Source organism: Nerophis ophidion, linkage group LG09, assembly GCF_033978795.1.
Source record: "Nerophis ophidion isolate RoL-2023_Sa linkage group LG09, RoL_Noph_v1.0, whole genome shotgun sequence".
NCBI lineage: Eukaryota > Metazoa > Chordata > Actinopteri > Syngnathiformes > Syngnathidae > Nerophis > Nerophis ophidion.
This window is the reverse complement of record NC_084619.1, coordinates 51,278,907-51,292,674: the sequence shown is the minus strand read 5'-3', so window position 1 is coordinate 51,292,674 and position 13,768 is coordinate 51,278,907. Positions and strand designations below refer to the sequence as shown.

At 38.5% G+C, this 13,768-nt stretch overlaps 1 protein-coding gene across 1 annotated transcript in view; it reads left to right on the top strand.

Annotated features, from left to right (window-relative positions):
* Nucleotides 1–12,770, top strand: part of lrpprc (leucine-rich pentatricopeptide repeat containing) — a 169,820-nt gene extending 157,050 nt beyond the window's left edge. Inside the window, exons 35-38 of the mRNA XM_061911204.1 lie at nt 3,515–3,589; nt 3,740–3,824; nt 5,737–5,879; nt 12,535–12,770. Coding sequence (XP_061767188.1) covers nt 3,515–3,589; nt 3,740–3,824; nt 5,737–5,879; nt 12,535–12,603 — 372 coding nt within the window. The 3' untranslated portion in view covers nt 12,604–12,770. The remainder of the gene's footprint in view (nt 1–3,514; nt 3,590–3,739; nt 3,825–5,736; nt 5,880–12,534) is intronic.
* The last annotated feature ends 998 nt before the right edge of the window (nt 12,771–13,768 follow it).

Sequence of the window (13,768 nt, the reverse complement as noted above, 5' to 3'; positions counted from 1 at the left end):
TCGATCATTACACTCTTTGTATTTATATAATACATCGGTAGCTGTCAACACTCAATATGGTTTCCGGTTCGTCACTCAAATACGTGGGTGTGTAACAGAAACACAAAAAACAATTCCTGTTTCTTACAAATGCACACCCACATAGCATTTATTTGATATGAAATACAATGTAAAAGGTCTGTGTTTTGCACATGCATGCCGTCTATAAATATTATTTCCAGCAGAGTGTAATTGTAAAGCATTGAAACACAGTGATGTATCTATGTGATCTTTACAAAAAGATGATATAACTGCATTTCGCCTAGCACTGCACACATTAGTGGTGGGCAATATGGGAAAAAATGTAGAAACTCCGTTTCCATATGAGTTGGGAAATTGTGTTAGATGTCAATATAAATGGAATACAATGATTTGCAAATCATTTTCAACCCATATTCTATTGAATACACTACAAAGACAAGATATTTGATGTTAAAACTCATAAACTTTATTTTTTTATTTTTTGCAAATGATAATTCACTTAGAATTTCATGGCTGCAACACGTGTCAAAGTAGTTGGGAAAGGGCATGTTCACCACTTTGTTACATCACCTTTTATTTTAACAACACTCAAACGTTTGGGAACTGAGAAAACTAATTGTTGAAGCTTTGAAAGGGGAATTCTTTCCCATTCTTGTTTTATGTAGAGCTTCAGTTGTTCAGTGCTGTCGTATTTTACGCTTCATAATGCACCACACATTTTTGATGGGAGACAGGTCTAGACTGGAGGCGGGCCAGTAAAGTACCCGCACTCTTTTTTTTTTTTTACGAAGCCACGCTGTTGTAACACGTGCTGAATGTGACTTGGCATTGTCTTGCTAAAATGGCTGGTTCGCTTCCCCCTTTGGTCCGGCTGACACGATGTCGACTATGTCCAAAAACAATTTGAAATGTGGACTCGTCAGACCACAGAACACTTTTCCACTTTGCATCAGTCCATCCTAGATGATCTCAGGCCCAGAGAAGTCGGCGGCGTTTCTGGAATTTGTTGATAAATGGCTTTCGCTTTGCATAGTTACTATGCAAAGCGAAAGCCATTTAAATTGCAGTCAGTAGCGTAACTAGGCAACCATCATGACAGACAGCGCAGAGGGGCAGGGCTGCGTGCAGGCAGACAGAGGGGAGGGGCTGCATGCTGCGTGCTGCATAGGATTTGACACAGAGGAGAGCAGATGTATCATCTACAGCCACACTCGGGGGTCCGCTACAACGTTGCCGTCTTTACTGCCATGTCTTTTATTTTGTTCATTATTGTTGAATTCAGTTTGTGTGTGTGTGTGTGTGTGTGTGTGTGTGTGTGTGTGTGTGTGTGTGTGTGTGTGTGTGTGTGTGTGTGTGTGTGTGTGTGTGTGTGTGTGTGTGTGTGTGTGTGTGTGTGTGTGTGTGTGTGTGTGTGTGTGTGTGTGTGTGTGTGTGTGACAGACGCATAGGAAAATACGGAACTGTGTTGATTCAATACGGGATGCAACATCAATGAACGCAGATTATTCATGCAATTTTTTTTCTTTATCATTAAAACTGTTTGACCTTATCCGCTATGAGGTCAGTGATCTGGCAAATTTCACTGCAAAATACATCCTGAAAGAACTTCATATAAAAGTGTTTCCATTTTTTGTGCAAATAAATGACATGCATTCAAGTAAATTGTTTAAAAATAATCCTGTATGACATTCTCAATCAATCAATCAAAGTTTATTTATATAACCATTAATCACAAGTGCTTCGAAGGGCTGCACAAACCACAATGACATCTGCACCCACATCTGGTTAGGGAAAAACATAAAACCTGTAATGGGAAATAGCAGAAACCTTGGGAAGGGGATACAAATGTGGGGACCCCCCTCTTGGGGGACTGGTTGCAATGGATGCCAAGTGAGTACAGATATTGAGTAGAGTCTAGTCCATAGGAAGATTAGCAGAGGGTCGTATGCGGAACTTCTTGCATGCACGCAAGTCGGCAACGCAGAGACGTTACCAACCAACCAATACAATCAGAGTGGTTCCCCTTGGGTCACGATTTATTTATGATAATGTAAGAGTGCAGTCAATTGGAAGGCCAGCAGAATGTCGCAGAGGGATGTCATGTACGCGCGTCTGCAATGCACTGACCAATGCATAGAAGAAAATTGTGTACAAATATTGGGGTCTTTTCTTAAGCAAATTTTAATTATGCGTGCAAGTTTTACCTGTGATTCATCATGATTAATCCAAAGTCCAAGATGTTGTTAATCTGATTTAAAAAAAATGTATCTTTTGACCGCCCTATTTTTTTATTTATTATCAACGTTTTTGCTGTATTTTATTTTATTTCTACAATTTGCAGTGGGCCAAAAAAAACCTGCCTTTCGCAAATGGTCCTCGGGCCCCACTTGGAACAACACTGGTTTACGTATTTCTCAAAGGAAAAGTGTTGCCAAATGTCAGTGTCTTTGACCTCTGTCTTTTTAGCGCTTTTGATAGAAATGACACTCCCTTGGGCTTGTAGTGGCAGATCTCCGTCCTCCCTCACGTGACGAATACCTCGCCTTTTGTGACAGCTTGTATTTGATTATAGGTCTTTGATCTTTCACGTTTAATGCATACTTTTACTCACTAAATGTGTGTGTGTATATATATATATATATATATATATATATATATATATATATATTCATTCAGTAGGGCAAAAAAGTATTTAGTCAGCCACCGATTGTGCAAGTTCTCCCACTTAAAATGATGACAGAGGTCTGTAATTTTCATCATAGGTACACTTCAACTGTGAGAGACAGAATTTAAAAAAAATAATCCATCAATCGTCCTGTCCCCTTAGCAGGAAAACTGCCCCAAAGCATGATGTTTCCACCCCCATGCTTCACAGTAGGTGTGGTGTTCTGGGGATGCAACTCAGTATTCTTCTTCCTCCAAACACGACGAGTTGAGTTTATACCAAAAAGTTCTATTTTGGTTTCATCTGACCACATGACATTCTCCCAATCCTCTGCTGTATCATCCATGTATCCATTTTGGTATAAACTCAACTTGTCGTGTTTGGAGGAAGAAGAATACTGAGTTGCATCCCAAGGACACCACACCTACTGTGAAGCATGGGGGTGGAAACATGATGCTTTGGGGCTGTTTTTCTGCTAAGGAGACAGGACGATTGATCCGTGTTAAGGAAAGAATGAATGGGGCCATGTATTGTGAGATTTTGAGCCAAAATCTCCTTCCATCAGTGAGAGCTTTGAATGGTTGACCAAATAATTATTTTCCACAATCACTTACAAATAAATTCTTTAAAATTCCTACAATGTGAATTCCTGGATTTTTTTTTCACATTCTGTCTCTCACAGTTGAAGTGTACCTATGATGAAAATTACAGACCTCTGTCGTCATTTTACGTGGGAGAACTTGCACAATCGGTGGCTGACTAAATACTTTTTTGCCCCACTGTATATATATATATTATATATATATGATATTCTGTCTCTTCCTGCAGAGAATTAACGCCATAGCCGAGCAAAAAGAAGTACTGAAGTCATACTTTGCGTGGATGGCACAGAAGCCAGGAAAGGTAGGAGTCACATGTCGCCCTTTAAAAAGAAAAACGTATTAAAAGTAACGTTAATTTTCTTTGTTTTGATTGAGTTAGCTTGATTAGCTAGCATGTTTGGGACAATTGTTCAGATATTATTATTGTTCTCTTGTTTGTGTGTGTTTCTAGGCGGGAAAAATCAATACCTTGCTGAGCCTGATCCCCGACTTTCTTGAGAAAGAAGAGTTGTTCTCGTACTTGATCAAATCTTACGGTAAGAACCGCACACATTAGACAAACCCCTGGCTAGTTAGCATAGAGCGGCTAACCTATCTGACATGAACAATACATCAGGTCAAGGTGTGTGTGTGTGTGTGTGTGTGTGTGTGTGTGTGTGTGTGTGTGTGTGTGTGTGTGTGTGTGTGTGTGTGTGTGTGTGTGTGTGTGTGTGTGTGTGTGTGTGTGTGTGTGCGTGCGTGCGTGCGTGCGTGCGTGCGTGCGTGCGTGCGTGCGTGCGTGCGTGCGTGCGTGCGTGCGTGCGTGCGTGCGTGCGTGCGTGCGTGCGTGCGTGCGTGCGTGCGTGCGTGCGTGCGTGCGTGCGTGCGTGCGTGCGTGCGTGCGTGCGTGCGTGCGTGCGTGCGTGCGTGCGTGCGTGCGTGCGTGCGTGCGTGCGTGCGTGCGTGCGTGCGTGCGTGCGTGCGTGCGTGCGTGCGTGCGTGCGTGCGTGCGTGCGTGCGTGCGTGCGTGCGTGCGTGCGTGCGTGCGTGCGTGCGTGCGTGCGTGCGTGCGTGCGTGCGTGCGTGCGTGCGTGCGTGCGTGCGTGCGTGCGTGCGTGCGTGCGTGCGTGCGTGCGTGCGTGCGTGCGTGCGTGCGTGCGTGCGTGCGTGCGTGCGTGCGTGCGTGCGTGCGTGCGTGCAAAGTAGGAAGACATGAGGGCCTTTTGAAGAACACATGTCCTCTAACGAGTTAGCTGTCTTGCCTAGCCTAGCGTTCTAATCGCTACACGGACCGCCACTCTGCGCTTACTTTTTGTTTTACACGTTAGTGCTTGCCGCATGACGCTCTACGCCTTTTAAGTTCATCCCCGTCTTCCCAGTTTCTCCTCATTTATCACAGCGGAGACGAGCGGACATAACTAATTCATTAGCATTAGCCTGCTGGTGACGCTATTAGCACACACGCTTCAACACTCGTAGTATTGTTGAGGTGTAATATTTACACATTATTCGCACCAACATATGACACATTTACTTGACTATTTTGCTCATGACGTGTTCCATCAAAGTATTACTATTGTTTGAGCGCTTGTTTGTTATTTGATACAATTAAAAGGTCAAAATTCATTTCATTGTAGGTTGTAAGTTTAAAAAGTGTTGGAAGTGTGGGCAAAGTGCTTTTGAAGTGCTTGAAATTGTAACAGTCAAGGTCTGCTAATGTGTTTTTCTTTGACTGTCTTGATCTACAGCTTTCAAGAAGTAGATGTGAATTCATTTCCACAATATCTTTTTTTCATTTTTCAACGCAAAAACAACACTACTTGAATTTCACCTCATTAACATCAGGTAATTTATACCATTAATTGGGATGTGGGAGAGTGGCCGTGCGCAACCCGAGGATCCCTGGTTCAATCCCCACCTAGTACCAACCTCGTCACGTCCGTTGTGTCCTGAGCAAGACACTTCACCCTTGCTCCTGATGGGTGCTTGTTAGCGCCTTGCATGGCAGCTCCCTCCGTCAGTGTGTGAATGTGTAAATGTGGAAGTAGTGTCAAAGCGCTTTGAGTACCTTGAAGGTAGAAACGCGCTATACAAGTACAACCCATTTATCATTCATATATTTTTCATATTTAAAAGGGAACATTATCACCAGACCTATGTAAGCGTCAATATATACCTTGATGTTGCAGAAGAAAGACCATATGTTTTTTTAACCGATTTCCGAACTTTAAAGGGGTGAATTTGGCGATTGAAATGCCTTTCAATTGTTCGCTGTCTGAGCAATGACCTTTCACCCGTGACGTCACAACAGGAACAGAAGACAATACACAAAGTTTATATATATATATTAAAACTATATGTATTTATATATATATATATATATATATATATATATATATATATATATACATACACATACATATATATGAAATGTTTGTCATAGTGTTGACACTTTCTCTTGTTTGGCAGTTTTTAGCAACGACTTGGCGTCGGCCAAAAAGCTTTACGAGAGCATGCAGGAGGAGGGCTTGGTTGTAGACGAGCTGTCACTCAAACGCCTGGCCACGTTGTACCACAGAGCGGGAGAGACTGTGCCCTTCTCCGAGCCCCCCGTGAGTACCACCTGCGCACTATACTTCTACTAGTAGTACTTTTACTACTTATTTGGGGGTGTCAAAAATAAAATTTTGGAATTAAACATGATTCTTATTTGTAAAGATTTTTAATCAATTAAAAACTAATCAAAAATTGATTAAAACAAATATTTGTATGTGTATATATATTATTTATTTGTATTTTTTTATTTTTATGTTTATATATTTTTTTCAAATCTGTCATGTGCAGTTACACTTTGACTTTATTTAATGTTATTGAATATATATAGAAATTGATCTATTTTGGAGGAATGTATTTAATCATAGAATTTGCACCCAATGTTATTAAAAAGTATTGATTTTGAATCGAGAATCGTTTCTGAATCGAATCAAATCGAATTATGTGGTGCTCATAGATTCATAGCTGCACTCCTTATACTGTTTTACAACATTACTAAGACAAAGACTACAAAAACGATGACTTTTGCTGAACATGTGTCTGTTTAGTAAATAGGGGGAACATCTTAAGTATGTATTAAATTATAATAACTATATACAGGTATTTTTAAGCCACAGTTTGGCCCCAAGGTTGTGATATTTCTTTAAATATTAGGAAAACAACTCAATATTGAATATTTAAATAAAATAACAGATGTATAGAAATAGGAACAATTCAAACATATTAGTTTTAATATCTCCACAATATGGTGGGCCATGGCCAAAATATACTTTGAAAATATTTTTTTAAATGTTTTTCTAAAAAGTCAGGTAAGTTTAAAAGAAAATAATTGTGAAATGTTTTTAAAAATTAAATAAAATAAATGAATACAATGTTTTCAAAATTTACTTTATAATATTAATAGTTAGTAATAGTTTTTTTTAAGTATGAAAGTAACCAAACAGTAAAACAAATCATACTTAAGTAATGCAAGTGTTAAAAAAATATTTACAATCTTTTTTTATGAGTTCTTAAATATTCAAGATATAATAAAATATGTTTTTATGAATACATTTCATAAAATGTGATAATAGCACAAAAAAGTTTTGACCCGGCTGGTGAGATATTTCTTTAAATATTGGAAAAAAAACGTATTTACAAAACATTTGTCATGTGGTAACTTTAACAGCCTAACAACATTGTAACACCTGCTTTTATTTTTCAGGAAGGAAAATGAATGAATACAGAAATATAATATAAGTTTTCCCCTTTTACGACTAGAAAACCATCTGTGTAAAGTGTTGAAAATATGTTAACTGTGTTTTATTTTATAATTGTTTTTAATTGGACCTTAAAACAGTTAATTAATGAACTATAACACTTCAGAGGTGGAGAGATAAAACAACTTTAAGTTCATTAAAAGTGATTATGAACGTATCCAAACATATACACAAAGTGTTCTTGAACGTCGGTTAGTGACGGTCGCTACAGGAAGCTGCTGAGATGAGGTCAATGAGGACTATTGGGCTCCTTTTCAGCCTTTGAGCACAAACACACACCATGTATCTCTGATGTGAGCCTATTTTGGTAACACACACACACACACTCTCTCATATTTGTTACCTTCTTGAGACCTCCAAAAAATGCCTACCACTTTAAGACCACCACTTATATACATAAAGATGTGTATTTACAATTAGGGATGATGTTTGGTAAGAAATTATCGAGTTCGAGCCTATTATCGAATCCTCTTGTCGAACCGATTCTTTATCGATTCTCTTATGGAGTCCAGATAGGTTGTTGTACATGGAAAAAAAAACAATATTTGGTTTAACAAAAGCTCACTTTTATTATATAAGAAAAAAATAAAATCTAATAAATATTGACTGTTACCCCCTGAAAAAAATAAATAAATAAATATTGACTGTTGTTACCCAAAGTATATTAAGTGGTATTTTTCAGAAAAACAAATACATACAGTAACACAAAAGCAACTTGTCTCTGTGATCACTATAGGTGTATAAATAATAATATAGTGTTAAATAAAATTAGTCCCTTGGGCACAAAACTGAAAATAATACAGCTCTTCAAAAAGTGCACTTCTGCTCCTATTTGACATAACTGTTTTGTTATGATGCTTTGACATTTTTGCACTTTATTTCTTTATTGAAAGAAAATTCTATGAAGAGAAAAGTTGTTTGCAAATGTGGTTGCAATGCTAAAATATGAAAAGTTAAAGCTAAAAAAAGAAATACACTTTATTAACATTATTTCTTTATGAGCTAGGGAATATAACGACTACACTACCCAGCATGCAACGGGAGTTGTTGCATGTCGTCACCCGGCAGTAATCGTCAAGAACTCAGCCAACATGGCTCGTCTGCATTATTTATAATTAGACTGACAGCACATATACAGTGTGATTTTGCTTTGTTTACAAGGAAAGAAACACAAAAGTTAAAAAAGGGAGATATGTTGCATATAAATGTATGTGCTTCGGTTGCTTTAAGAACGTTGCGACAGCTGCCGTAAAGGAGGTGCGTTGCTAGCCTGGTTGCTATGTTTCAGGTTGGTCGTAAAAGTGTTGGTTATGTGTTTGTACCCTGCTCAAATCTCTCAGTAACGTTATTCATTGGATTATGTCTTTTGTTTTGAACTTTATTCCACCTTGGAGCGCTTTTTCCCGTCCATTGTTTTCCTGCTTTCGCTATCTGCGCCTAATGTCTGAGCTACGTGACGTCGTTTCTTGTGATGTCTCACGGACCATTTCTGGTCGGGACGGATTCGAATAAAGAACCAACTCTTTTTCTTTACTATAGTGGTCTCGATAACGGGTACCGGTTATCAAAAAGGGGGTCAAGTCCGAGGACTCGGTTCTTCTCTTATCAAACAACCGGGAAAACAGGTTTCGAGTAGCATCCCTATTTCCAACAATACAAATCTATACATACTATAAAAATATGAAAAAGGTAAACTTTTAGTTAATTCTTTTGGATTTTTTTTTTGTAGTTGGTTTTAATCTTCATTATTTCCTTCAAGCTATTACAGTATGTCTCTATGTACATATTTATTTAGTTAATTTATGTAATTAATTTTGGCCAAAGGGGGCACATTTAAATTTCTCACGCACACTTGTTATTACCTATGTTGACCAGAGGGGGAGCACTTCAAAATTTTACACACTTATTTCATTTGTTGACCAGAGGGGGAGGACTTTTAAAACAGACAGTCAATTTGAAAAATCCCTCCTTTTTGTGACCACCCTCATTTTGATAGACTCCACCACCAGGGGTGCAAATGAGACATTCTCTATTAGATGTTATTGTTTTCCCTATTTGGATTGTGATTTATGTCCTAACTTGGTCACCGCTCCTCATATGGAACATACTTTTCCCTCGATGTGTCAAGAAGGGTAGAAATACAAGAACACACACACTTAGCAGACTGTCAATGTGGCCCCTGGTGGTCAGACTCACCTGCAGGAAGAACGTAAGAGAGGCTCTTAGTGGCCTCTAACCACTAGGCCTACTCAGTGGCCTAGTGGTTAGAGTGTCCGCCATGAGATGGGTTTGTGAGTTCAAACCCCGGCCGTGTCATACCAAAGACCCATTACCCTGCTTGGCACGCAGCATCAAGGGTTGAAATTGGGAGTTAAATCACTAAAAATGATTCCCGGGCGCGGCCACCACTGCTGCTCACTGCTCCCCTCACCTCCCAGGGGGTGAACAAGGGGATGGCTCAAATGAAGAGGACACATTTCACCACACCTCGTGTGTGTGTGACAATCATTGGTACTTTAACTTTAACTTAACTTGTATTATTCAGGATAGTTAAATGTTGACAACAAGTAGCTGATATAAACAAGTCTAGCCTGTTAACTAAAGTCTAAGTCTTGTGTGTGGTCTGCAATAGTTGTCTCTAATTAGTGCTGGTTCAAAAAAATATACATTTTTATTTTATGTTTTTATTTATTCAATAATACATTAATATAATTTTTTAATAATACAAAGCATATTAATATTATTTTATGATTTTTTTTTTCAGGCCTGAATTTACTTTGTAGAGATGAAAAAAAGTTATATAAAATAATAATTTTTTGTGTATATGTTATTTTTTTGTATTGGTATATTTATTTAACTATGTAATACAATATAAATATATTAATATAATTTAGTATTATCAATGTTATTTTATTAATCAAATGTAATGTTATTTTCAGGAGAGGATTTACTTTCTGTACATGAAAACAAATGTACTTCATTTTTTGGAGATATTTTTCAAGGAGTTGGTGGATGAATTAAGTTTGGAGAACATGATTAATAGAATAAGGTTTTGTGAACACTAAAACATTTGTTTAACAAAACGTTCACATATTCTGATACTTAAAAAAAAAATATTGAGCCTTGTGACTTAAAAATATTTATATTTTTAAAAACAAAAGCACCAATATGATGACAGGGCTCATTTACACAAAATAAAAAGCTCCCTATTAATAACAAATGTATTTATTTTAAAAACATCTAAGTTTCAGCAATATTTTACATTTTTCTATTTAATAATAATAATTAATCATAGCCAGCAACTGAAGGCATGATGCCCACTGTTGTGGACTAAGAGTAATATTAAACAATGTGCTAAAAAAAAATGGATTTACATCCAAAATTATTTATTCTGATTCTGAATCTATTCATAATTTTTAAAAAATATATGTTTTTAAGCATCGATTTTTAAAAGAGACTTATTAGGCCATCTCTGTGCTTACTCGTTCGTCGTACTTTAAGGATTGGTAGCAAATGCAGTACTTTTTGGGCACTAATTAAATCCCTCCAGTCTTATCGAGCACCGATTCCCATAAAATCCTACTGTGCCGTATTTCCGGTTGCCCCCTTTTTGCACTTTGAGATCACTCCAGCAGCACTGAAAGCAGATGTAGTCAAACAACCTTTAGTAATGTTGCAATTTTCAACGACAACAAAGAATTTCACTCAAAAACACTCGAACGCAATTAAATTAAGACTCCACTTTTCTAAAAACATTGGCTTCGCAATTGACATGCTACTGATTAGCATTAGCAATTTTACATGGTGATTTCAACACTTCTAAATGTGTTAATGAAAACTACAACTAAGATGCATGTCACTATCAAACATCTGGTGTGTATAAGTACAATACTTACATTAATAACTCTTTGTAGGGCGCAGCAACAAAAAACTTCAAAATCTTTACACTACTGCCATCTAACGTCTTGTACTTGCAACCCCATGTCATACTTGCAAATTATATTAACCTCTAAAGGCCTTTGTGTCCACATGCGTGGACAGCACCTTTTAGCTCTTATTTCCAAAATTGTGTACACTACTGAATTGGGGTCTTATGCTGACATATGGACACTCATACTGCCATCTGGTGGTGTCAGAAGAGTATAACATACAATGTGATTTGGAAAAACAATTGTAAAAATAAAATTAGCATGACACTACACATGAAGTACACATTTGTGTACTTATGGACTAAGTACATCATATCAAAAGATGATTTTTAGTTTTTATTCTAATTAGGGTCCAATAAGCCCAAATTGGAAAGAGAAATAAATGATAAATGGGTTGTACTTGTATAGCGCTTTTCTACCTTCAAGGTACTCAAAGCGCTTTGACAACTACTTCCACATTTACCCATTCACACACACATTCACACACTGATGGAGGGAGCTGCCATGCAAGGCGCCAACCAGCACCCATCAGGAGCAAGGGTGAAGTGTCTTGCTCAGGACACAACGGACGTGACGAGGTTGGTACTAGGTGGGAATTGAACCAGGGACGCTCTGGTTGCGCACGGCCACTCTCCCCACTGCGCCACGCCGTCCCCTATAAAATAAAAATATAAAATAAATAAAAAAAAGCATGTAAACAAACAGCTTGGGCCTTGGGAGGTTAAAACAGGATATCACAACTGGACAGCAGTTTTCATAATCAGCTCATTTTTAAATGTTACAATAAAAATGCAGATTTAAATATCAAAAAGAATACATTTTTATCAAAACACAAAAAAGTACCAAAAATGGTTACTGTAATCGATTCCCAGGTATCGAGATTTTTTATTGTATCAGTTCAAAAGTGACATACGCCCGCAACAAAGAGTGCTTATAAACCTTTAGCCTGTTTTTTTTGTAATTATCTTGTCTATTCCAAACAATATAATGCGAGAATCGGTTGAAATCATGTTGATGGAGAATCAATTATGACTTGAATTGTCAGCCCAAAAATCAGAATCGTGAGTTGTTGTAAAAATCCAAACATTACTAAAGTTTAATCCCAAGTTCCTCAAAGCACAAGATTTACACTCTAAAATGTTAACTTCAATATTACTGCTTGATACTTTAATAATAGGCATACTCCAGGAGTAGTAAAATGTTCATACAAGACTTCATGTAAATATGAAAATGCAGCTTTATGCACCACAGAGAGCAATTTGTCATGCTGCCCACAAAATAAGGTAAAAAAAAAAAAAGAAACAACCACAGGAACCCGTTGTGTGGATCAAAACATTGATCATTTTGAGTGTGTATGTTCTCCAAATCCCATATTAGTGTATTAACGGCCATTTAAAGATGAAAGTCGAAAACCTGGCTGGAGAGTGAAGGTTTCTGTTTCAACTCAGGAGGGTTTCTTCCACCTCCTCTTCCTCACCAATTATTACTTACTTGGTTTGATGCCAGCTCTTTTTCTTCCCCTGCAGGAGTCGATCAGGTTCTACGTGGAAAAACTGAAGGAGAGTAGAGCCAACTCTCAGCTTGCAAAAGAATAAACTCGCTATTTCCATCACATCCGCCAGCTTTCTTTTCATGTTTTTTTTTTTTAATATATAATGTAAGTGATGTTACGTGTTAAACTTCATTGTCCTCTGCAATTATGCAATTGTGTCTATGATGTGTACAGAATACGTGTTTATGCTAATAAATGATCTGAAGAATACTGCGTGTTTAGGTGCTCCATGTTAGTGCAACAACACACGCATTATCTTTACAAATTGTTTAAGTTTTCAAAAATGTCCGTTTAAAATCATTTGCTTTACTTTAAAGTTAAAAAAAAAACTAAGATGAGAATTTATATAAAAACTCACCTTAAAAAATTTTGCAATTAATTGTTTTTAACACCCTTTTTGGGAACACTTGAGGGAGTACTGGAAAGTGCTCCCCCGGGTGATTCCCTTGTCTTACTGGGAGACTTCAACTCTCATGTTGGCCACGACAGTGAAACCTGGAGAGGCGTGATTGGGAAGAATGGCCGCCCGGATCCGAACCCGAGTGGTGTTTTGTTATTGGACTTTTGTGCTCGTCACAGTTTGTCCATAACAAACACCATGTTCAAACATAACGGTGTCCATATGTGCACTTGGCACCAGGACACCCTAGGCCGCAGTTCCATGATCAGCTTTGTAGTTGTGTCATCGGATTTGCGGCCTTACGTTTTGGACACCCGGGTGAAAAGAGGGGCGGAGCTTTCTACCGATCACCACCTGGTGGTGAGTTGGCTGCGATGGTGGGGGAGGATGCCGGACAGAAATGGGAGGCCCAAACGCATTGTGAGGGTCTGCTGGGAACGTCTGGCAGAGTCTCCTGTCAGACAAAGTTTCAATTCCCACCTCCGGAAGAACTTTGAACATGTCACGAGGGAGGTGCTGGACATTGAGTCCGAGTGGACCATGTTCCGCACCTCTATTGTCGAGGCGGCAGATCGGAGCTGTGGCCGCAAGGTAGTTGGTGCCTGTCCGGGCGGCAGTCCTAAAACCCCTTGGTGGACACCAGCGGTGAGGGATGCCGTCAAGCTGAAGAAGGAGTCCTATCGGGTCCTTTTGGCTCATAGGACTCCGGAGGCAGTGGACAGGTACCGACAGGCCAAGCGGTGTGCAGCTTCAGCGGTCGCGGAGGCAAAAACTCGGACATGGGAGGAGTTCGGGGAAGAAATGGAAA